Below are 26,772 nucleotides of genomic sequence, written 5' to 3' on the forward strand. Positions count from 1 at the left end.
TCCCTCTCTCATACACTCTTTCCTTCCAGCTGTGAGTCACTAGAGTTCGTGAGGGGGTTTGGGGGTTGCCTACTTCAAGAGCTATTTGAGTGTTGGCCACTGAAACGACTGCGAGTTGACTTTCAGAATCACATTATTAGAAAGAGCCATAAAGTTTTAAGCAGTCAGAAAAGACTAAGATAGCGATGTTGTAACTCACAACCACAAAACTTCCTGTGACGGAGTAGCACGGTTTAATGGCACAAAAATTCACCCTGGGTTTATGCAAGGTTTTACCAGCTTCTATATTTAGAGTCAGTCAAAAATGATACCAATGCAGAGGTTTTAAAATATATGAATTTTTTAACACTGAGTGTTGAAGTACAAAATGGAGACTGAAATTATTTTATTAAACAACGTTTCAGCCATGCTTTTTTAAAAATCATTCTCACTTGGCATCAGAATAGTTTGGAAATAAACATATGTTTCTGTTTCGTTCCTCTTGATGGTAAGACGCATAGCTACAGACGAGTGGAATTTTTTGTAGTTTTATGATAGCTGAGGCCTGTTATATTGTGGTTCTAGTGGACTTCACAGGGTATTTCACCATCTGAAGTGAGATTCCAATCCAAAGGAATCATACATGTTCAGTGCAAAAGGCATAGGAAATAAGGGAACATCGATACATGACTTCACAGGAAGTAGAGAGGGAAATTTACCAACCAGGCACTGCTATACTTAACATACCCAAGCTCATTTACAAGTTCATAATATTACTTTTGGGGTCTGCTAGAATACATGTACATGATATACAGTGGGGAGAACAAGTATTTTATACACTGCCGATTTTGCAGGTTTTCCCACTTACAAAGCATGTAGAAGTCTGTAATTTGTATCATAGGTACTCTTCAACTGTGAGTGACGGAATATAAAACAAAAATCCAGAAAATCACATTGTATGATTTTTAAGTAATTAATTTGCATTTTATTGCATGACATAAGTATTTGATACATCAGAAAAGCAGAACTTAATATTTGGTACAAAAACCTTTGTATGCAATTACAGAGATCATACGATTCCTGTAGTTCTTGACCAGGTTTGCACACACTGCAGCAGGGATTTTGGCCCACTCTTCCATACAGACCTTCGCCAGATCCTTCAGGTTTTGGGGCTGTCGCTGGGCAATACGGACTTTCAGCTCCCTCCAAAGATTCTCTATTGGGTTCAGGTCTGGAGACTGGCTAGGCCACTCCAGGACCTTGAGATGCTTCTTACAGAGCCACTCCTAGTTGCCCTGGCTGTGTGTTTCGGGTCGTTGTCATGCTGGAAGACCCAGCCACGACCCACCTTCAATGCTCTTACTGAGGGAAGGAGGTTGTTGGCCAAGATCTTGCGATACATGGCCCCATCCATCCTCCCCTCAATACGGTGCAGTCGTCCTGTCCCCTTTGCAGAAAAGCATCCCCAAAGAATGTTTCCACCTCCATGCTTCACGGTTGGGATGGTGTTCTTGGGGATGTACTCATCCTTCTTCTTCCTCCAAACATGGCGAGTGGAGTTTAGACCAAAAAGCTCTATTTTTTGTCTCATCAGACCACATGAACTTCTCCCATTCCTCCTCTGGATCATCCAGATGGTCATTGGCAAACTTCAGACGGGCCTGGATATGCGCTGCTTGAGCAGGGGGACCTTGCGTGCGCTGCAGGATATTAATCCATGACGGCGTAGTGTGTTACTAATGGTTTTCTTTGAGACTGTGGTCCCAGCTCTCTTCAGGTCATTGACCAGGTGCTGCCGTGTAGTTCTGGGCTGATCCCTCACCTTCCTCATGATCATTGATGCCCCATGAGGTGAGATCTTGCATGGTGCCCAGACCGAGGGAGATTGACCGTCATCTTGAATTTCTTCCATTTTCTAATAATTGCGCCAACAGTTGTTGCCTTCTCACCAAGCTGCTTGCCTAATTGCCCTGTAGCTCATCCCAGCCTTGTGCAGGTCTACAATTTTATCCCTGATGTCCTTACACAGCTCTCTGGTCTTGGCCATTATGGAGAGGTTGGAGTCTGTCTGATTGAGTGTGTGGACAGGTGTCTTTTATACAGGTAACAAGTTCAAACAGGTGCAGTTAATACAGGTAATGAGTGGAGAACAGGAGGGCTTCTTAAAGAAAAACTAACAGGTCTGTGAGAGACGGAATTCTTACTGGTTGGTAGGTGATCAAATACTTATGTCATGCAATAAAATGCAAATTAATTATTTAAAAATCATACAATGCAGTTTTTTGGATTTTTGTTTTAGATACTGTCACCGTCACTCACAGTTGAAGTGTACCTATGATAACAATTACAGACCTCTACATGCTTTGTAAGTAGGAAAACCTGCAAAATCGGCAGTGTATCAAATACTTGTTCTCCCTACTGTATAGTTCAGGAAACATTATTTTTCTTATACTGTACATACTGCATCATCTCTTTTCACCCTCTGTTTTAGTTCATGTCTCTTTAAAGCCAACCTTTCTGAAAAACACAGTCTGCTCTGATTAGTCAGCTGTACCAGTCTTATTGGTCAACCACTTAGAATCCCATTTGGAGCGGGTCAAGTAGGACTGGTTACATTTGGTGCCGTGACCTGGATGGGGGTGAGGTATAGGGGTGTGAGTGTAATGGACAAAGGTCAGAGCTGTGTGTGTAAACCTCACTCCCCTGGTCTCAAGAGGCGTGTTAGCATTGTTAGCGCCCGCCTTCGCCCGATTCGAATCCCATTTGGAGCGGGTCAAGTAGGACTGGTTACATTTGGTGCCGTGACCTGGATGGGGGTGAGGTATAGGGGTGTGAGTGTAATGGACAAAGGTCAGAGCTGTGCTTGTAAACCTCACTCCCCTGGTCTCCAGAGGCGTGCTAGCATTGTTAGCGCGCCCGCCTTTGCCCAGTTCGAATCCCATTTGGAGCGGGTCAAGTAGGACTGGATACATTTGGTGCCGTGACCTGGATGGGGGTGAGGTTTAGGGGTGTGAGTGTAATGGATAAAGGTCAGAGCTGTCCGTGTAAACCTCACTCCCCTGGTCTCAAGAGCAGTGGCGGAGCCAGGATTTTTTCATAGGGGTGGCCAGGCAAGGGCCAGCAACCAGTCTGGGGTGGCACAGAAATATTAATTATTTTATCATAAAAAATGATTTATGCATTGGACCGTTTCAGTGTCTACACAACTGAATAAAGTTAATTTGTACTTAATTGTAATTGAGATAGTGAATTAGGAATCATGGAATACTGAGTGAATTTTATATTTTTTGTATTATTACCCACCACCTCATATTAAAATGAATTAAATAGTAATAAAAGGGCACGCACTATAGCTAAAGTTCAACTTGCTCAGTTAGCTTGGTTCTGGTTCTCAAAATCTCCAATAGCTTGTTCTATTGTTGCATCTTCATGGATGAGATAACATGCAGATAATACTGTAGTCCAAATATTATTCAACCTTCAATACGTTTTTTATAATCAATTAACTCTTCAACCAATTCTGAGTTTGTCAAAAAAAAGTTTAACTTTCTATATTAGTTGTCAAAATAAATAATTGCAACAGTTCTATCATACCGAAATTAAAAAGGAAAACAAAAGTTCTCTTTTGAATCCCCATGTGCAAGAATGTGAACAAGACGGAAGTCAACAGCACATAATGTAAAATGTTATGTTTTTCATAATGTAATGTTGCCAGAATGTAAAAGTAGTTATTTTATGGATTTAAAAATTATCCATTTTTGTTTGTCCTTTACAAATTAACGCAAAATGAATGCCTATCTTCTAGTAGGCTACAAATGCACAGTGCTCACATTTATTTGGGACATTAAAACATTACATATCAGTTTGTGCCTTATATTGTGATCTCACATAGCAGAATATTTTAATCCAGACACATGTGACGCATATAACAAATACATGCATGCAGTTTTGACAGCTTTAATCGCCTTTTTGATTCTTACATGAGTTAATTGACGACAGAACTACGGCTACAGCACGCCGCATTTGCGCGCGATGTGCGTACCGCAAGCACAGTACAACAGCCGTCAGCCGTATGACAGAAAAGTTAGTTTTGCTGACATTTGACCTGACAACATCTCATCTTCCCGAAGATAGCCAACTGAATAAGGACAAAGCGCTTTTCTCAGCATCTGACAGAAGTGTCACAAGCTTTCACACACATCTTCTAAAATAAAAGTAGCATCAGAAAAAAAGAGAATTACATTTGTTGTTGACTGCACACTATTCGACTTCCTCAAAACGGTCTTGCAACCCACCAGTTGAGAAAGATTAACTCTATATTTACTATGTGCATATCACTGTCTGATGTTCTGCTGAAGCTCATTCGGCACTTGCTCATTTCCACACTCGTTTGGCTTGCGCCTGGCGCTGAGGTGAAATTGGAGTGTGCATCTGAAAAGTCTCATGTTTTTTGTGGTCTTAAAGAGACAGTTCAGCGTTTTAAGAAACGCAATTTTTGTCAATAAAAAAAGAGACAGAAACAGCAGTTGTGAGAGGGGTGGCCAAAGGGGTGGCCAAGCTTAGACCAAGACCCCCCTAGCTCCGCCAGTGCTCAAGAGGCGTGTTAGCATTGTTAGCGCCCGCCTTCGCCCGATTCGAATCCCATTTGGAGCGGGTCAAGTAGGACTGGTTACATTTGGTGCCGTGACCTGGATGGGGGTGAGGTATAGGGGTGTGAGTGTAATGGACAAAGGTCAGAGCTGTGCTTGTAAACCTCACTCCCCTGGTCTCCAGAGACGTGCTAGCATTGTTAGCGCGCCCGCCTTTGCCCAGTTCGAATCCCATTTGGAGCCGGTCAAGTAGGACTGGTTAAATTTGGTGCCGTGACCTGGATGGGGGTGAGGTTTAGGGGTGTGAGTGTAATGGACAAAGGTCAGAGCTGTGCTTGTAAACCTCACTCCCCTGGTCTCCAGAGGCGTGCTAGCATTGTTAGCGCCCGCCTTTGCCCAGTTCGAATCCCATTTGGAGCGGGTCAAGTAGGACTGGTCACATTTGGTGCCGTGACCTGGATGGGGGTGAGGTTTAGGGGTGTGAGTGTAATGGACAAAGGTCAGAGCTGTGCTTGTAAACCTCACTCCCCTGGTCTCAAGAGGTGTGCTAGCATTGTTAGCGCGCCCGCCTTCGCCCAGTTTGAATCCCATTTGGAGCGGGTCAAGTAGGACTGGTCACATTTGGTGCCGTGACCCGGATGGGGGTGAGGTTTATGGGTGTGAATGTAATGGACAAAGGTCAGAGCTGTGCTTGTAAACCTTACTCCCCTGGTCTCAAGAGGCGTGCTAACATTGTTAGCGCCCGCCTTCGCCCAATTCGAATCCCATTTGGAGCGGGTCAGGTAGGACTGGTTACATTTGGTGCCGTGACCTGGATGGGGGTGAGGTTTAGGGGTGTGAGTGTAATGGACAAAGGTCAGAGCTGTGCTTGTAAACCTCACTCCCCTGGTCTCAAGAGGTGTGCTAGCATTGTTAGCGCGCCCGCCTTCGCCCAGTTTGAATCCCATTTGGAGCGGGTCAAGTAGGACTGGTCACATTTGGTGCTGTGACCTGGATGGGGGTGAGGTTTAGGGGTGTGAGTGTAATGGACAAAGGTCAGAGATGTGCTTGTAAACCTCACTCCCCTGGTCTCAAGAGGCGTACTAGCATTGTTAGCGCCTGCCTTCGCCCAGTTCGAATCCCATTTGGAGCGGGTCAAGTAGGACTGGTTACATCTGGTGCCGTGACCCGGATGGGGGTGAGGTTTAGGAGTGTGAGTGTAATGGTCAGAACTGTGCTTTATTAAGCGTCCTTGTTAGCGCTCGCTTCCCACTTCAGAGACCCCGGTTTGAATCCTGCTCGGAGCGGGTCGAGTGGGACCAGTTACATGTGGAACATGATGACATAACTAAGTCACAGAAATAATGGCAGGACTACAAACAAGGCTTTTCAGGCAAGTCCTAGCAGACTACTATGAACAAGGTCTGACACACCTTGATAGTTTTCCACCTGAACCATAAAGTTGACACAAAGAACCTTAGGATTCTTACCTAAGAAGGATTCTTACCTGGTGTCTACCATGACTGGTGGAGAATGGTACCTATGGGTTCATACAATCAGGTGGCGGTTATTTGCGTGGATGCCTCCATTGCGGGAAACGTTACCAAAGTCCCTTTAAGACAAGTCATTTCACTCGGCGACCATCTTTGAAACGTCTCTAGGGCATGCAAGTGCAGCTCCTATCTCTTTGAATTGGGAAACATCAAATTCTCCAAAACTGTTTGCCAAGCTTACGATTAAATTTCATATTTGAAATCACCAATGAAATCTGACAACAAATGTCTCATAAATGTTGTTTATAAATGCTTGAATCATGACAGAAAATTATTATTTTTTTAGGCTGGATCAAGCTAATGCGCAGTGGAAGTGTGTGTCGGACTGTTTCTATAGGAACCAGAGCTTCTAACGGATGCAGTGACGTGATGACTTATTTAGAAGGCGGGACTTATTCCGCCATATTGAGCGTTGCACTTTTCAAACAATACGAGTGATGTGTCTTGTGTTATTCTATAGTCTCCTTGAGGAACCTCGAATGTTTCGCCAGGAAAGCCACAGTTCGCTCTACTCCTGAAACCCCTGGCAGGGTCCATGGCAGCTTTCCCTCAGGGATAACCTTGTGTTTCAGACTCGGGTGGTTGTGTTTGGCACCAGCTTTGGGTTTGGACCACGGATTCAACCCTTGCAGTTGCAGTACCTTGCAGTTGGTCACACCATTACCAGGGCCAGAGCTATGGGTGCTTCTCATTTCTTATTCTTTGTGCATCCTCGTTTCCTTTCCTCGCTTCTCAGCTCCACCTCCTGTAGGATGCAAGGGAAGGCTGCAAGGAAAGAAAATGAGGACGGAGGAATGGAAGGAAAATTTAATTGTATATTGGAATATTCTTGATCACTCGAACGTCAGTTCAAAGCGCCATCAGCTGCGCTCAAAGGATCTGCCCTTATGTTGTTAGAGTCTGGCTATAAAATAAATTAATAAATAATAAAGATATAGCAAGATGGACTGTTGTGATATATGGTTTATTTAAACTGCAAAGGTAAAGCATAAATTAAAATTCTTGTGACAGATGTGAAGGGGGAGGATAATTTATATGCGAGTCAGGTTTCTCGACAAGAAAGGCTTCCCTATAGGAAGCTTCCTTGTTCCTTGTTCCTCGCGGTGCAATTAGAGAATTGAGATGTCCTCAAAGATGGCTGAATTCGTTCGGTTTCCGGGTCATAGGATGGAGGACAGAGGAGCGAGGAAACGAGGAAGCATCAATTAAGAGTACTGAGAAGCACCCTATATCTCATGTTAGAAATCTTTCCCTTCCTATACTTTGATATTTTGGATGTTGTCAGTAGCCCTTATGTAGAGATCTCAATTGTCAGTCCATTAGACCATTTTTTGCATTCTAAGTGGTTTTCTTGGCTGACATCCGCACTGCTTCCACCTGGGATTCTCTTTGGCTGCTTTCACAAGGTCAATTCTGCAGTTTTTCCAGAGCAGCCTTGACTACTTTTTCAGGTGATTGTGGAGGAATGAAAGAGGACACTAGTTATGTAACATGGTTCTATGATTTCCGGATAGCTGCCAAAGTTTGTTTTCTTTGGCCAGCAATCCTCACAGCTCAGCCCATGTCATTATGTGACTTTGTTGGTATATTATTTCAACCTGTTCGTCTGGCACTGCGATCATCCACTTGTTCATAGTGCTGCCTGAAGCGGTCATCAGGAAATCACCCAACCACAGTAACCTAACTAGTTGTTTAGTGGCAGACATTGGCATGGTAACGTTGTTTTGCTAACAATAGCAAAAACAATGTTACTTTATTAATACACAATGCAGTTGTATGTCACAAACTGCTGCACTGCTTAATAAGCACTTTCTAGTGCTTCTTGTTTTAACATGCATTTCAAACTCCAAAAAAAAAGAAGCAGATTAAGGTAAACAAACACAGGAAACTGGCTTTTGTTTTTCTATTAAAAATAATTTATTCCAGGACCACATATAAATAATTCTTGAAACACATTACAGATAATATTTGCTGTGAATAAATACCAAAACAAACCAAAAAACAAGGCTTTTCATACAATACTCTATATGAAAGGTTGCACAAAATTTCTATCTTGTCATCTATATTCCTCTAGGTCTATAACTGGAATGTCACTAGTAAGTCAGGAGTACCGTTCCTAATTCCAGAGCAGCTTATTAAGTATTGTGCAAGTTTGTGATGATCTGAACTGACTGAACAGATCCAGTAGTTGAAGAGCAGACACTCTTAAATTTATGATTCGACTGCAAATTTTTCTGTGTATCATTTATCCAAAGCACATTTCTGTATAGGCCCACATTAAACTAATTCTCAAGTAGACAAAGCTAAATGTGGTTGCACAATATTGGACTTTAAAGATGGGAATGTTTAACACAGACAGTTATTTCTTTATAAATGATGCCACAGAAGCTAACTCTATCTTTTCTCTTTACGTCTTTGCAGATATTTCGGAAAATATTCAAATAGAGAATGTCAGTTTGTGCATACTAATCATATGCAAAGAATAGGCTGAGGCATTGTGTGTTTAAAGGAGAGTAGTGCAACCAAAAGAATGTGGCTGGGCAAGAACAGCAAGAAACAGGGAGTTCACAGATCTAGGAGCGGGGCGTTTCCTACCTGGGTTCGTTTATGTTTGGACTGATTCGGTTTCGCCTAGCTGTTTATCCTGACGGGGATTTCAGACATCTCAAAAGTTTTTTCTCGTCAAATTTTTTTTACGTCCTTTTTTTTTTGGCACGGCAATTCCCTTCAGCTTAATGTCATTTCATCGGCTCTATTCATCGGGGAGGTGTCAAGTATCTGGTTTTCATTGCACTTAAGGAATTTTTCAGCCACAGAAAAATGAACATATCCATTCAATAGAACAGACCAAGTCATATGAAGTTTAGCAAGGCAAGCAAAAGTGAAAAATAGTTTCAAGAGCAAGAAGGACTTGCGAAAAAGTGATCAATGGTAAACAAAAACATTCTCAAAGGCAACAGATTCGTACTGCTTGCAGACATCAAATGGTGCAGCAGGAAATGAAATTCGAGCTCAGCTTAGCGAGCTCTCATTGGCACTTAACCTACATTTTATGAATAAACTATCAAATGCTGTCCTTCGGTGGTCTCTGCATACCCTGTTGTACGTCTCGTTCCTGTACTTCCAAAAAAGGCCTGTTGGCTTTCTGCAGTCCACAGTGGCGATGCACATTGGCTTAGACACTTTCAGTAAATTAACTTTGGTCAAATTTGTTTCTACACTGATCAATTCTTATACATGCTCACGTCAATTTTTCAAGAAAGTTTGCAGTTAATTACCCTGTTCAATATAAACAGCAGACGCCACAGGTGTGTGACTAGACGTCACTGTGTATCATAAGTTTCTGTATGCTAGCATCTCACGTAAGTCCTATACACACACATGATACAAATGACCAAAAACTTCATTTGAGAGGTAATCACCAATTCTACAGCACCACCGGGCTTTTTAGGCCCTGCCCAAGACAGGTGGAGGATTTTGGGCACAAAGTTCCTTGTGTAAGAGTGTTCGCCAGCATGCACAAGAATGCACGATGAACTAGGCCCTTTTTGACATTGAACTGTCCAGTCAGCCTCGGTAAATCTGCTTGAAGTGGTCACATTCGTTACAGTAGCCTTGTTTCTCTTGATTGGCGTAGTGATCGCAGCCCTGCGTCTTGCAGCGCTGTTTGCTTTTCTCTTTGGGCGCCTGGGCACGCCGACCCTCTCGCTGGCCTCGGCTGATGCAGTCCGGGCACAGGTCCGTGCAGCCAGGGGACAGGTTCTTACAGCCGCTACGCCGACACTGAGCCTGGTTGAGCACTGGCGGTGGACGTGGTTTCGAGGCCCGCTGGACAGAAACAACAGAGCTTGTTGCTTAATCGGTTCTTCAACACTCAAGCAGAGTCAAACTTCCCCCGCAACAGCAAATAAGGACACTTACCGTGACAAGAGGTGGGGAGTTAGAGCCCCTGCTAGCAGCTTGGTTGAGTCTAGCGCTTTGCTCCTTCACGAAGCACTTGTTGCAGTAACCCTCCAGCATGGCCTTTCCCTCGGCACCGCATCCCTGACCTCGGCACCGCGGACAGTTCTGGAAACCCGCCTCGGACGTGTGCCTGGGCTGGACAATAGCAGGGGTGGCCTCTGTGCAGACAAAAATCACACGTTTGATCCTGTGGTCGAAGTCACAATGTCTATGAATTGCTTCATGAACCCAAAAGGAAGTGGAGACTTTATAACCAGGGTTTAAAATTCACACCCGCCAACCCATGGGTAACGCTGTCAAATCACTAGCCAATTTAGCGTGTTACTTATTATGTTTACACACTTTGCTGGGGAAGTTCATGTAAGCAAAATTTGTGCAGATTTAGCGCAAATACTCGAATCGTGAGTCATCATGATATATTAAATACAGCGTATTGCGTAATTCTTTTTCTTGGCTAGTAGAAGTTCTGAATGGCCGGTAATTCACATTTCAAGTCGATTCACATGTATTTGTATAGCGCTTTTCACAATACACATCGTTTCAAAGCAGCTTTACAGAAAATGCATGAGTCCACATTACAGTTTAGAGTGATCTGTTATCAGAGATAAGTTATGTATTTCAGAAATGAACATATACAAATCACAGTTAGCTAAAAATATATAAATTTAAACAATGTAATAATTTAAGGCAGAAACAATGAGCTCATTGAAGTAATCAATACTTGTATGTTAACAAATGATTATGACATTTAGAAAAATGTGGTAACCAAATTAGCCGGTGAGTGAAAAAGTGAATTTCAAACCCCGATTATAGTTGAGAGATGATATTTCCTTGTTCATTAGAGATACTACAAGAATTTTGTGTGAATGCAGAATAGTTGCACTTACGGTGATTGGTCTGGTAGTCTAGATAACATATAGTGCAGAATCCCAGCTTCTCTGCCGTCCCGAAGAACTGGCATCCGGAGCGTTTACACGGCCGGGCGGCGGGCGTTTGCCAGGTGTGTCCGGTGGTGCCCGTGCGCTCGGTCTCCCGATGCATTGCCCACACCGAGGCTTCAGTTGAAGGCTCCTCTTGCTGGGCATCTCCCCTCTCGGAAACAGCAGTCCTCTGCATGCAGGGCGGGCAAAGACCATTGAATATCCTAAAAACCTCCTGTCGACACATAACGCATCTCTCGGTGTCCCTTTCTCGTTCTCGTTCTCTCTCCCTCTCCGTTTCCTTCTCTCGTTCCCGGCCGCCTTGCACCCACTGACCGTGGCACCATCCGTGAGACGGCCTGTTGGCGGCGGACCGGGTTTGCCTCGCCGTAAAGCAGCGTTCACACAACCCGTCGTGCTCCACACTGAGTGTGAACAAGCATCCGGGTGTCTTGCACTTCATGGCATGAGTCTCACTGTAAAGGCTTAGACTTGGGGCCGTAGGGGGAGCAGAACGAGGGCTAGGAAGGACCGAGCGCTCCAGTCTCCCTCGGCTCTCCGGGTCCGAGGATGACGATTGATTCGAGCTGGAAATGGCCTCTGGTTTCCGACCCGCCTGCCGCTTTTCGAAGCACTCGTGACAGTGGGGTTGAGTGTCCACCGAGACGTAGAAGGTGCATCGGGGTGTGGCGCAGCGGATCTCGATGAGAGAGAGCTGGGAGACCGAGAAGGGAGGGGGACGCTGGGATTGGGGGGCCCATGATGACTCCTTATCCTCTTGCCAGCGCTTATATTCATGGTTTACCAGCTGTAGGTAGTCCTCCATCAGGTTCATATCCTCAGGTAGGTTGCCTTCATCAAGTCTGATGGAGGAAGGATTCAAGATTTTGAAGTCACCTTTATTTATACAGCGCTTTTTACAATACAGATTGTTTCAAAGCAGCTTTACAGTGAAAACTATGCAACAAAGTTTGTTTCTAGAAGAAAATAGCGTCATAGTCCAACTTAAGTAAGTACGTTTTTGTTGTTGTAAAAAAGGTATTAATTTAGTTCATTCACAGCCGCTCTGGAGAAAACTGTGATACAAAAAGGTACACAACAAAGCGCCATAACTTTATAGGGTTACACTGAGGAACAACCAGCAAGACTTCAACAAAGAGTGTCTTTAGCTCATACCTGGCCGCAGTGATAATCTGTGTGGGATCGTAGCCCAGGCCAATGACAGGGATTTCTATAAGCATTAGGTAGTCTTTTAGCAACTTCTCCTTCTGTTGCTGCTCCTTTTCTGTCAGGAAGTGCAATCGAAGCTCCTCAAACCCTCCTCGTCCCGGGTTTATCAACGGCACCGCACGGATCTCTGAACGGGTCACAAACATCACATATTCAAACACACTGGGCCGACTAAGAGCAATCCTCTGGAGTTCTTCACGTGTCGGTCAAAAAATTTTTTGTCAATTAAATGAATGTCCTATATTTTATTTTGATAATGTTTTTTAATATTTTGTATTTCTAGGGGATTTTTATACTAAATTATGTTTACACTGTATTTATAATCCATTTATTCACTTTTTGAGCATAGACCTGAACATTTAATTTCCAACTTTAACTGTCATAAATCTTGAATGCATTAGAGCACAGACTTCAGTCTGATCTCTTTTCAAAGACGACACTTGGCAGATTATTGCTGAAGTGAAAAAAGTGAACTTAAAAAAAAAAGGAACAGAATTTTACGTGTATTGTTATGAAAAATGCACACGTTTTACAGTAAAACTGCAAGAAAAGCAAAGCCATTAATCTAAATTTAAGTTGTGTTCCAAATTTGAGCTTGATATCTCAAAAAATGAGCTTTCAGTGAGATTGTGTTTGGCCGCGGTACCAAAAGATTTCACTAGATGAAATTCGTCTCCCATTAATTTCCGATGCGCTCATTTTAGACCACGACAAGCACAAGTGTGACTATTTTTTACAGGAGCATTCCTTTTTGATTCATGCCCATGATTTTTTTTGTGTGTGTTCACATAGGAAGTGCAAAAACCTTCACCAAGTTTCGTACCATTTCGATGAAGTAAAAAATTCTAAAAAGACAAAAAACGTCAACTTTTTCAGTCAACAAGAGTCGTGCAATGTCTAGTGACGTACCTGGGCCACTATCTTTGATTGTGATCAGGGGTGCAAAGTGCTGCGAGTCATATCCAAGCACTATGGGATATTTGTAGCATTCTCCTGGAGGCCAGTGCAAAGGCAGGTATATGCCCCCCACATTGAGGGGAGAAAAGGAGGAACCAGACTTCATACTTCTAAGTACTTGGTCTGTTGAGAAAAAAATAAAAAATAAAAATAAATCAGTCATATATTATGGTCATGTTGATGCAGTTGTGTTTGTGCAATTCTATTGAAATGCTCCTGTATTATGGATACGTACCCGCAATAACAATAATTGGCCTCCGTAGAATATTTGAAAGCACAAATATGTGAATATCCTCTAAAGAGTCAAACTGTAGGCCATTACTGCTGGACACTGGAGAAGCCATTTCTACAATCTTAACCCATTCCTCCTCCCAGTTCTGAGAAACAAAACAAATTGCAAATATCCATGAGTTATACCCTTGTCATATCCAAAGGACAATGTTTTTTGCATGTTCGTCGTGAAGGTGGAAGTGCTTACCAAAGTGCTGTATCTCAGGCCGGTCTGGGTGAACTCCTGCGAGTGCAGAAGCTCTGTTTGAAAGCGTGTCCTAAAGTTACTAGTGTCTGTTTCCTTCAGTACTGCGTAAAGAGCCTTTCTGAGCACCAGGTCTGTGTCCTGAACCCCTAGAAGATACTGAGAGGCTGCGTGAAGCAGGCAGTTCCCATCACCTAAACCAAGACACACAAACACAGATTATATCTCTGGACAGTCACAACCCAGCAAGCAATTTTGCGTTTAAAAGACGTCTAATAGCCGTCCAAACACAGTCCTGACGTCTAGGCCAAAACAAGGCAAGATTTAGGCTCTCTGTCAGTGAAAATTTACTAAATAGAATAGACTAGTCATCAATTAGATAACAAGGAAGTGAAATGAGTGAGGAAATGAAACCGAACACTGTTTTACTTTGCTTACATGATGGAATATCATACATCTTGCAAGATGTTATGATTTTGGCAAAAACGACGTGTTTTCAAATTCAGGGTCATTTTGGCTAGAAGTGGGTTCCTCATAGCCGGACTATATTGGGTTTATAGTTAACCGGACGGTGAAATGACGACTATTGTTTGCTGGGAAGGGCTTTGGACGGTGCATGTTCGTGTGGTGCCATCAGGACATTATTATCCTGAGGCTCCAGAGGAATTAATCCCAAATCGCCACTCAGTTTCTGCAAACATGGAAGCATGCAGGTCTGCCAATACACAGTCTAACCAAACATTATTCAGACACCAGATATCATTTGTGATATTGTTTTACTAGTGTGTGCAGGACACTATAGTTCATTTATGTAAGTGAGGAGAGCAAAATTAAGTGACATAATATACCCAAACATTCTTCATACAGTGACTACCAGTAACATTTAGAAAAATTTGGGACCAAAAATGATTCAGACACTTTGACCTAATCATGTTCTGCTGAAGTGTGTTTTCTTTAATTGCTAATGCTCTTTTTACACACAGACTGAACAAAATGAAGCATTGCTTGGTGATTGGTTGAGCTAAACTGGTATTATCTAATTGTGTAGTTAAATTTAACAGCTGACAGATATTCAACATAATTCATGTGTGAGACAGTCTAACAGAAGGACGGACAAAACCAGTGAAACATCAACTGAGTTCTGGTCAAATTTTATTAACATTTTCTAAACTATAGCGAATAAACTGTGATAATGTGAGAAATGTTGAAGGTGTCTGAATACATTTTGGTTTGACTGTATATTGGATGTCCTGAAGGATAGCGTCTCCTTCCACAAACATAATCACGTTTGCAGACAGGCTTTACTTTGGGAGAAAAAACCTCAGGTCATAAAAGTTCATAAAGGACGTATTCATGCATTCACATAAAGGCTATGAAACTTGCAGTTCCTGTTTGGACTTTCTCAATCATCAAGACTGTCATAACATAGAGAGCCTTAGCAACCGGTCGGCATGCATTACATAGCTACAAAAACATTTGAAAACTACATATATAATCTTTGCTTTGCTGTTGCATTCACTGACAGCAATATCTTTTACACCTAAAGGTTAGTTCAGCTGTATTTGTCAAGACGCAAGATTAAGGATGAGATAAAAGCAATTCAGGGGATTTCCACAAGAGTTGTTAAAGCAGTTTAAAGATATCAGTTTCATCCAAACTGTGTGCATTTAAAAAACAGAGCATGTGACCATATCTCTGCAAAAGCTCCTCATAAAAACCCAACAGCAGTTTGAACACGTCGGACCAACCTATAGGGATTTTTTTTCTTTTTTTCTCAGAGTCTCTAAACTCTTTTTATATACTTTTGTAAATCAATAACTTTTCTGTAACCTAACCATTCAGTAACTTGAACACTAAAAAACAAGCATGCTCTGCAGAACTTTGTACATGGCCTAGATTATGTGTTCTTTCTGATGTTGTGCAACATGTGTGCTCAATCGCATTCATACGCATTTGCATGTGCGCGCGAGCTTGTGTGAAACAACTGTGAGGAATTTCCCTAGTATGTGATTCTCTGATTAAGCGCCGTAAGGGCTTCACTTCAACTTTTTCTTTCCCTTGACTCCTCTTGACACCAGAGCCATGATATAAAGCATCTGGACTTTCCAGAGAGGAGGGCCGATGTTGCACAGGAATGCCTGTGCCGTGCCCATGCCACCTCTAGGGCCGATAAGGGAAGTCTGAACATATGATCTAGTTCCTGTTCTTTAAACTTGTGCTATTGTTGAAAGCCATGGCTTGTGCCTGTACCTGTTATCAACACAAAAGTAGAAGGAGGTTTTCACCGGCCTATGGTTTTTAAAAGGAAACTATTTGTACAGTGCATAATGTACTGTGTTTTCTTTTTGTTACACAAGAGTAAGTTTCTGTATGACTTTCAACCCTAGATAAAGAAAACGAAAAATTCTACATCACCTCTAAATCGTACTCTCATTAACATAAAGAAATGGATCTGAATCGATAACATTACAAATAAACTCCAACTATCTAAAAGTAGTCCTGCTAACTTATAACAACAACTAACTTAACCACATTTTCCAGAAGCACTTTTCAAAATAAGTCGTTTTTCCAGTAACAAATTGTTAAAGTCCCCCTGTGGTGAAAATCCAGCTTTTAATGTTGTTTATGTGTCTATGTGGTGTTTTTAATATGCTTTAAGACAAACCATGTGTAAATTCATAAGTCGGCACCATTGGAAATCGTTTGAAATCGCTGGTGTTTCTGACGTCACAAACTACCTTGTAACCAATCAGATCAACGTGTGATCGTCAACCAGTGGATCTCTGAGCTGAGTGAGTGAGTGGAGGCGGGGCTCATTTGCATATTCATAGAACCGCATATACTAAATATAGCAAGGGTGTCGAGTTACATTCAAGCTATTTTAAGATATGATGAAAAATTTTCCACGGAAAAAACATTTAAATATGTCATTATGGTGATCGAAAATTTTAAGGGATAAAATGATTGACTTAAACTTGACTTTAACAAGTTTTTATGTCACATTGCTTGAGAATGCAGATTTACAGCAGATCGAGCTCAAGGTCCTTTTTAAAGTAGATTAATTTAAGTGAAGCAATTAACTTGGACTTTCTATAATAGAAGATTTACCAATCTGTCCTTGCACATTTGGTCTCAAACAAACCATTAACTTTTTTTCTTATTAAATGTAATGTTTCGGTTGAACATTAATGTTCTGGTTAAACTGTGTTCTGTTCAAGTTTGATTAATTTGAGTTACATATGATTAAAGATATTCCCTCCTCAAGTACTTTCATAGCTAGCTACTTTTTGTTAATAGTTTGCAGTGTAGCTTCCCATCTTTTTCAGCTTGACTGTATTTAAACACTTTACTGTAAATTATATGAAACTTGTCACTTGGGAAGTTACAGTTTCAAAGCAGCAAAACCCCACAAAGAAGAACAGAAAATGAACACACAAATCCTGGATACAAACAACATCTGCTATACAACCACATCCTTTTCAACACGCTCAGCAATAATGGTCACAGGAGAAAAGCGTGGCCTCAAGAAAATGATTGAAGCATTGTGTAAATATGATAACATTGTCCAGTTCTCCGATCCCAGCAAGCAATTTTGCGTTTAAAAGACGTCTAATAGCCGTCCAAACAGCCCTGACGTCTAGGCCAAAACAAGGCAAAATTTGGGTAGTCAGTTAAAATTTAATAGACGTCTAAAACAGACCAAGAATAGACTAGTCATAAATTAAATAAGGAAATTAAATGAGTGACGAAATGAAACCAAACACCTTGTAATCATGGTTTACTTTGCTTACATGATGGAATAGCATAAGTTAGTTTGGCAAAAATGACGTGTGACTAAATTCAAGGTTATTTTGGCTATAAGTGCGTTACTCATAGCCTGACTATATCTGGTCTAAAGTGAACCTAGACGGTGAAATGACGACTATTGCTTACTGGGATTTTACTGTCATGGCCACAGGAGAAAAGTGTGGCCTCAAGAAAATGACTGAAGCATTGTGTAAATATGATAACATTGTCCAGTTCTCCAATTTTACTGTCATATGATCAGATGCACAAGCTGAAGCAGAGGAACTGATGTACACATGAACTATTTAACATAAAGCTTTGTAATTTTGCCTGTCAGCAGTCATTCATTATCAATATCAATTAGTCCATTCGTTACTCATGTTGTATAACTGCAATGGGGTTTAATATAATACATAAATACTATATATATATATATATTATATATATATATATATATTAAATATTATTTTTGTACACACTAATGGTAATCAATACAATTTATTCCTGTAGCTCAAACAGCACATCAATGGTGCCAAGGTCATGATTCAATTCCCAAGGAATGCAAAAACTAATAATAATGATAATATTGCAATGTAAGTTGCTTTTGATAAATGCATAAATGTAAATGTACAAAATACACCCTCAAACTTTAGACATATCCTCTGCTTTAAGAGCACCAGACTATTGATCAAACTATTTGACTAAACTTGAAATCCTAAAGACGCACTTTATAAATCAGTAAAATACAACATCTACCGTTCATGAAAACAGGGAACTAGGAAGTTGTTATACTAATGCGGAAGGGCTTTTTTTTTATATTCCTAACAAATCAGTTCAGAAAATGAAGACAAACAGAGATACAAGTTTAGAAGGAAGCATAAGCCTAGCACACCTAAAATGGCCATTTTGGCTGCATTGTGTGTTACGTTATTAGCGGTGTTACATTTGAGCGTTACATTCATTCCAGTTCCCCTCTATAATCTATTACGGGTCTTATCAGCGCAATCCGTTTTCAACGACATGTTGCTGCAGTCTAGCGCTTTCATAATCCCATGTGATTTAAAACAGGAAATTCCTGTTTCATTATGAGGGAAAAATGTGCTTTCCAGAATTTTTTTTTTTTTTTTAATGCAAGAAATTTACCAGAATACATAAACGAGAAGCTATCAGGAACTAGACATGGCCAATTGACATCTCCTATCACAACCGATAAACAAAAATAAAGAAACTAACAAACAAACAGCACTAGGTTGTTGACTATTTCAGATAAATGGTAATGAAGGTAATGAGTAAATGAGATGCGTGAAGTCTCTGTTTACCTAATTTCAGTTACTGTAAATAGTGACTGTACAATGGAGCAACAATGGCAAGTACAGAGAAGTTTCCCTCGCAGCATTACTCATAAGAGAAGAGCAGAGCGACCTGACCCTGAGCTAGCAAGAGAAACACCAGAGTCACACACACACGCACACACACTCGCTGGAGCCCAGCATCACGGCACGGCCCCTCAAAGCACACTGAGGGGGAAAAACATCCGTGTGACAGACAGTGCAGGATTTTCCCGTCTGCCATTAAGCACTGGCTTTTTTTTAAGTGGTCTAACGATATAGCTTTTCTTTAATGGCAGATGCGATATCTTTAGATGTTATAATTCTGATAACAACAGCGCTCGAGATGCATATAAAATCACTGTGATGAATTTAATAGTTGTTACACCATAAGAGAAATGTCACTTTTGGGTTACACTTTATTTTAAGGTGTCTTTGGGTGTAATGTGTTGGGTGTAATGCATTACTAAGTAATTAATTACTGTAATTTAATTGCGTTTCTCTTGAAAAAGTAAAGTAAGGAATTACTCTTTATTTTTCAGTATAATAATACTGTATAGACTATAGAACAATTTTATATAAAACAACCTTGTCCCTTTGGTCAGTTCAACAATAATTTGTGCAATTTTATATTATTTATTTGAAAGAATCTTCTCATGCCTATCCTCGTATTGTTGATAGGTTGATTTGGGATTTAGAAAGTGATTATTATTAAGTAACGCACTACTTTTTAGCACAGTAACTAACGATTGTAATTAGTAGCTGCTTTTTTAGAGTTACATACCCAACACTGAGCACTTCCCAAGCAGAATGATCTTAAGTGAATGATAGAGCGTTTATATAAAGTATAAGATCAGTGATGTATTATTAACTGATATAAACCAATACTAATGGTTTAAAAGAAACTTAAGTGTCGCTGTTTCATCGGAAGGAAACGTGACTCGAGCTCAAGCTGATAAAATCACAGCATAGTTACCGTTGGTTCTCAGCGGCACCAGCTTCTTGACCTCCCGGCACCAGTTCAACCTCTTCTCCTGTTCCAGCGAGCTTTGCATGGCCCTGTCCAAGATGGCCGCCTGGATGACCTCGCGGAAGGCCTGCGGGAACTGGCTCATGCGGATCATCTCCAGGGTGTAGCGATGCATGCTGCGCAGGTGATGGATCAGGCCGCTGCTGGACGAAGGCTTGACCACGTCATTGGGAACCCGCTCTCTGATTTTCACGGCCTTCAGGAGGTTACTCACAAACAGGAACTTGGGCAGGAAGTTCTGGCCCTGAGACATGGTGATCTGGAGTGGAGAACCAATCTATCACTGCGAAAGAAGACATGAAACAACAACACCATTGTCAGGAGCGCTCAACCCACGACCATGTGCAGCAGACAAGAATTTCCCCTCATTTCCCTCCACCCTAAAGGTGAAGAACTGAAAGACTGATGGTGGCCCCTGAAAGCTAATGGTGTATTCCAGTCTCATGGTAAAGGGCTCTTGAGGTCAGATGAGTGAAAGGCGAAGATATTTATAAGTCCACCCCCACAATCAATTTTCCAAAACTCCCAGAACAGGCGATAATAGATGGGTTCAGACAAAAATGCCATTGACTGCAAGGGCACCATTTATTTGTCTCGGCTGCCGGGGTTCTTTAGGGACAACTTATTCAGACAGTGTTCCCTTAAATACCTCTCGCGAAATATTCGTGAGGAACGCGACATCCACAGTTTTATTAAACACAAAGCACAACGGGGACAATAGAGACCGACGCGAAAATATTAGGCTTTAACATCAGTTGCTGACGCTCGAATTACGTAATTGCCTTGACAGAAGAAGCCGTTAGACAATGGAACACTGTAACACTCGAACGGAAGCTGTATGTCCCCATGGCAACAATAGAACGTTTTCTCCGTTAAACGTTCTTAATCGCTGATAAGTGACGTCTTCGCAAACAATGGCTGTCAAAATCCGTGGCGTTCAAGACTGTATCCGTCCGTACAAGAACAGCCTTGGGGTTTGAGCTCGAGACAATATGGGAGAAATCAAGCTCGCTTGCTTTAGGAAAGAGTCTAAACGCGACATTAGAGAGGCGAGGGAACAGGCAGCGATGAATCGGACAACTCTTACCTGTTCAATATGTCGGTATCCACCAACAAAGCCCATAAGATGCTCTGGCTCTGCTGCTACTTCACTCAGTCCACTTTAATCGTCCATGGCGCTTTAAGAGATCCACTGGATTTCACTGCTCGCTTGAGACGCGTCCAAAACACGGCAAAGTCTACGCTCTAGTTAGACAGCCCGAATGATACCAGTACATAAAAGCCAGTAGGGGATTTCCATAAGGTACTTTCCACTTTCACAAGCCATTATAAGCGTTTTCTCTTCGTCTTCTCCGCCAGGGGGAGTCAGTGCGCGAGTGAGTGACGCTGCTGAACGCTTACGTTACGTTCGAGTCGATGACGTAAAGCTCGACGTTTAATTCGCCACACCCATAGTAGTTATTATGTGAGATATGGAAACATAACAACACTGGAAGTCCCAGCCTGTGCATTTTACATGCGTGCATGTTCTAGTTCCATTTTATGTAAAGAATGAATGTGCATTACAAGAAAGGAACTTTTAGTCATGACTCTTTAACACAAGGGCCATTCTGCGTTAATTTTTCATTTGAATGTGACTTAAAGTAGGCTAATTAAATCAAACAAGGGTTACACTTTATTTTAAGGTGTCATTGTTAAAGTGTAATTCTATATTTAAGTACTGAGTAATATTAACTACATGTACTTTTTATAGGGGTTGGGTAGGATTAGAATTTGGTTGAGGGTTAGTTGCATGTAATTATGCATAATTTACTGTTATTATGTAACATATGTAACAAGGACACCGCAAAATAAAGATTATAACAATTATACAGACTTGACAGAACAGACAATTATAATGTTTGTGTTCAGTCATGACATTGTGCCATCCACATTATGTCAAGGTAATAGGGTTGACAGTAACAAGATAACAGGGAACGTTTTCAGAAATAATGTTCTCTCAAAGTTATGATCAACGTTCTTCTAGTAACGTTACTAGAATGTTTGTTTAAAGTTCTGATCTTTAATAATACAAAATCTTTACAATAAGGTTCATTAGTTAACTACCTAAGTTAACATGAACTAAGAATGAACAATACTTCTTCAGCATTTATTCATTTTAGTTAATATTAATTTCAACATTTACTAATATGTTATTAAAATCAAAGGTTGTATTTGTTAACATTAGTTAATGCACTGTGAAATGTTTTAGAATGTTCCCTTTTTAAATGTTGCTACTTGTTTCAGAATGTTCAGAGAACATTCTAAAGTAACATTCCAATGATGTTTGAAGAATGATAAAATGGAATTTTTCGATTGCATAACCAAGAAAAAAAAAAAAAGGTTTGCAAAATTGCAAAATCTCATTTAAAAAAAAAAAAATGAAAAAAAAAAATGAAAAATCTCGTTTTGCAAATTCATAGAACATTCAGAAGTAACGTTATCATAACTTAATGGAAACGTAAGTGAAACTTTTTTAGAGCATAGTTTTGTTTGCTGGGAAGATTGACAGTTTAATTCAATATTACAAAGCGCAAGGCTGTGAAACTGAAGATGCTCCTAGAAAGAGAATTTAATGCTGCTATTAATATTCACATTTAAATAGTTTACTCTAAAATCTTGGTATGAGGGTTAATATAGAGTCCCCTATAACAAACTTGAACTTGTTCTTGAAGAGTTTGTTTATTAGTAGATTACCTGTACCACGGTAAAAGTGTATATAGAATGAATGCTAGGCGAATCATAAAGATTCATATAGTGCACGATGATGATGATGATGATGTGGGTGTAAAGTTTGCATGTCATTCAAGAGAACTTGATCAGAAGTTCCCATCATAAATAGGGCAATAAAGAGTGACTGACATTTCATTTCTTGCCAGGGTCATTCATTCTGCATATTCAATACATTCAACATTTCTTAGTAACACTGCCTAACACCTTTGATTAATAACGTGAACAAACATCTTTACATTATGCTAAACTAGTGCTATCTCAATACTTTAAGTCCTTTGACATGCCCTGAATTCATTGTGCCACTGTTTGACAGAGATACTGTAGATTTATATTTCTTAAGGCTCTACTACACAAATCAACTATGATATAAGAGATTTCAGCCATAAATAAAAGAACATAATAATTAATATTAAATACATACATTTTTAAAGACCTCACACCCTGCAGTGCCTCAAACCCCGGCTTTAGCTATTTTAAAGTTACCATGAAATCTGAATCAACATGTCTTATTATTTCATGGAATATTGCAGTATTTATTATAAATTATTTATCCGTGTAAATGATTATTTTTAAACAACCTCTCACTCACATGAAACAATTGCAGCAAACAGCCAAACGACAGCGATCCGGTCAATTCCTGATGGTTTTCCTCATTCGAGAAGCTGTTTCACACACAATAGGGAAGACAAGTCGGTCATGGATTCTGGCTCATGCTGACTTTAAAGGGAACTAAATGTGTAAAGTGCACATGCTGTGACCCAATGAGAAATATACAGAAATCCCTCCACAGGAAACTGAAGAACAACGGTTATTGCATTAGTTTACTTCCATTCATTTGCATGGACACACCATATATGACGTTTCTTTCGAGAAATTACTGTAGAAAATACCATAACAACTGGGGCCTTTTAAACATGAATCACTAAATAACGGTTTGATTTTTGATGTTGAAATCTTCTAATCTATATTTTGATTTATTAATATCCATTACATTTTTTAGCTAACACTTTATTTTGATGCTCCCTAACAGACATTATACTGTCTATAAATAACTTTGCAACTATATGTCAACTTATTCTACTAACCCTAACAGTCTAATATATTACTGTAAAAAAAAATCTGTTAAATTTACAGGAAAAAACTGGCAGCTGCATGTGGTTACCAGAAATTTCCCGTAAAAAATACGGTAGCAACATTTTAGGTTTTACAGACTTAACTTAAAGATTACAGTAATAAACCGTATTTCATTATCTGATATAATGTTAATTCACCGACCTATTGAAGTATTAATATCTGTTTGTACAATTGTAATACACTGACAACCACCAATCACAGCAGTAATGAGAGTCACATGATCACATGTAACACACATGCAATTTTAAAAATACAATAAACATTAATTTAACAACATGAAATGTAACATAAAACCCTAATGTACATAACTGATTAGAAAAAAACTGACGAAACATAGTTATTTCAACAAAAATACATCAAATGTGAAGTCTCACGCAGGGAATTGTGGGAATGTCAATTTACGGTTTTTCACTGTAAATTATACAATAACTTGTTCGTTTTCACTTCCAAAAACTTTAAATTTAACGGTATTTTACAGTAAAATTACATTAAATATACCATTAGATCTATCACAGTTATTTACCGTATACAGTAAGGAAACTTTCTGTTGACCAATTAACAGTTTTTCACTGTAGCATTTTTACAGTCTTTTACTGTTAAAATCATGATCATTTTCTAATGAGAGTTAGTCGATGTAGGCGAAACATTACTTATAGTCAACAGAATGTGTTAAAAGGGACCTTCGAAACAAAGTGTAACAATATGTTTTATGATTAGTCTGACTTCACCTTACACAGAGGTGGGTTTCATACCAGTTTTTAATGATGTAAATGTCGTGGGATTTTTCTTTTTGAAATTCATAATTTTCCATCTGTGCCCTTCAAGCTTTCCCTCGTTGAAACGGCATCATCATCACGCCACTGAGAAGTTTCCCAGTAGGAAGAGAGCCAGAGAAGAAGAGCACCTTAATTCAGCTTCACCCAGATCTATTACTGTGTCCAAACATAGATTAAATGTAAAAATCCTTTTCTATGAACAATTTTTCATTTTCTGAATTGAAATTCACTTACAGTATTTATCGTGGTGCTTAAAGTGTCTAAATTAAGGGTAACACTTTACAATAAGGGTCATTAGTTAGTTAGTGTATTAACTAAGAGGAACTAATGAGCAATACATTTGTTAGTTAGTTAATAAAACTCCAGCTGTTCATTGTTTGTTCATGTTAGTTCACAGTGCATTAACTAATGTTAACAAATACCTTTGATTTTAATAACGTATTAGTAAATATTGAAATTAACATTAAGATTAATAAATGCTGTATAAGTATTGTTCATTATTAGTCCATGTTAACTAAGGTATTTACTAATGTTAACTAATGAACCTTATTGTAAAGTGTTACCTAATTAATGATTAAAAATCAGAAATTCTTGTTTGTTTGTTTATTGCGAAGCCTCACGACTATAATTCAAAGACAGTAAGTTGTTTAAAAACATTTTATTTTGATTTGTTTATGACATGGTTTATTTTCAAAAGCCAATTATTTGAACGAATATCATGTTTTCCTACATGCATTCCTATAACATTGTCAGGTAAACAAGTAACTATTCAAAAATCATAAAAAGAAACAAAAAACGCTTTTGAAAATATTGATTAGGATGTTAGCATGTATTCAAGATATAATTTTTGACTTTATGATTCCACCTCCTTACATTAAATCTTAGATATTTGTTTTCTAGATATATATAAAAATAAAAAAAATCAACTTTTAACCTTTATTTTCAATATATCTTCATCATCTTGGACATTATTTGTCATTAATTCTGACACGAAAACTCAGAATATTTGCTGTATTCCTGCATAGCAATTCTCATCAATATGCCATGAATCATTTTGAATGTTGTAAAACTATGTTCAGGTTTTCCCGATCCACTTGACCACACAATCAGCACAGACTGCCTCAAAGCCTTGATACGACACACAGAAGTTTGCGGTGATCTCTTCCTGTCCCAGTTATTTTTCCTAATCTTTAATCTAATCAGAACTCACTTTGTCTGCCGACGGAAACTCCCACAAGGTTATTTACTGCTGCAGAAAATACACAAGACTTCACTGTGGATCTATTTACTAGTTTTTAGAGTTAAAACTGCAGTATTGTGGTGTTGCGAGTTCTTGCACCTCTGATCACATGTCGGGACCCCTCAGAAGGACAAATCTCCAGGCCCAATGCCCAATGCCAATACCATTCTGTAACATCCAGCCAAGTTCAGTATGCTTTAAAACAAAAGCATGGAAGTATCAGCCGTTCTTCATTTATATGAAGGTGATTGTGGGAGTTAGATAACAAGATAATAAACTCTCATGATCTCACATACTTCAATATAAGGAGCATATTACAGATGTTTGAGTTTGGCATGAAAGATCAGGAGATCTCAGGCGCCATCTAGAGGCTGTTTCACTTCCCTACACACCAATGCACTGATGTGTTTGACATACTGCTCCTTTTAACCCCAAAATATGAGACATTAAAGCAGGGCAAAGGGTAGAAATTCTAAGCCCCTTATCTTTTATTAAAAAGGAAGGAACAAAATTATAAATTGTGAGTCATGAACGGGAAGACTTTCCCCTGAAAGTCATGAATGGGGTTAGAGTCTGTTATGTATATTGTATTGTGTATTATAGGCCACTAAGGTCATGCGTTGCAGTTTTATTGACCTTATGCGTCAGAGAAACAAGCGCAGCTTTTTTCAATTCTTTACAATTCTGTCATTACTGTTGAAGAGTAATTAGCTGGTGAAGTGGATTTACGTATATTGTAAAGTTAACGAAAGTTATCATGAGCATTGTAATGTTTGAAGAGGATGTCAAATGTCAGTAAATGGCAAGATTTTAAAATAAGCGGTTAATTCATAAATCCGTAAGAACTACCTTCATGATGTGGAAATACAAACCGGAAGACACATGTTGTAGCGCAGCGCTGAAAAGGGGCGGGGCTACGTAAGGGGCGTGCTATAGACCAACGCTACTTTTGCGTCATCGAAGGGCAACGCCCCTTTTTGGGGGAAGACAAACGGATTCCCCTGAGAACAGAACTCGCTCGCTCTAGACCGGCAAAGTTTCTTGATAGCAAAAATGGCACA

The 26,772-nt window shown here is 39.9% G+C and overlaps 1 protein-coding gene across 1 annotated transcript; it reads right to left on the minus strand.

The window, feature by feature from the left end:
• Positions 1-7,993: 7,993 nt before the first annotated feature.
• tnfaip3 (tumor necrosis factor, alpha-induced protein 3) lies at positions 7,994-21,156 on the minus strand. Its single transcript, XM_084093587.1, is given in 12 exon segments — positions 7,994-9,928; positions 10,022-10,221; positions 10,951-11,266; positions 11,268-11,322; positions 11,324-11,359; positions 11,361-11,846; positions 12,160-12,340; positions 13,123-13,293; positions 13,406-13,547; positions 13,649-13,839; positions 19,736-20,072; positions 20,877-21,156. Coding segments are annotated over 11 exon segments (2,346 nt in total). The 5' UTR covers positions 20,043-20,072; positions 20,877-21,156; the 3' UTR covers positions 7,994-9,667.
• Positions 21,157-26,772: the final 5,616 nt, after the last annotated feature.

Source organism: Abramis brama, assembly GCF_963993115.1.
Source record: "Abramis brama genome assembly, chromosome: 19".
NCBI classification, from domain to species: domain Eukaryota; kingdom Metazoa; phylum Chordata; class Actinopteri; order Cypriniformes; family Leuciscidae; genus Abramis; species Abramis brama.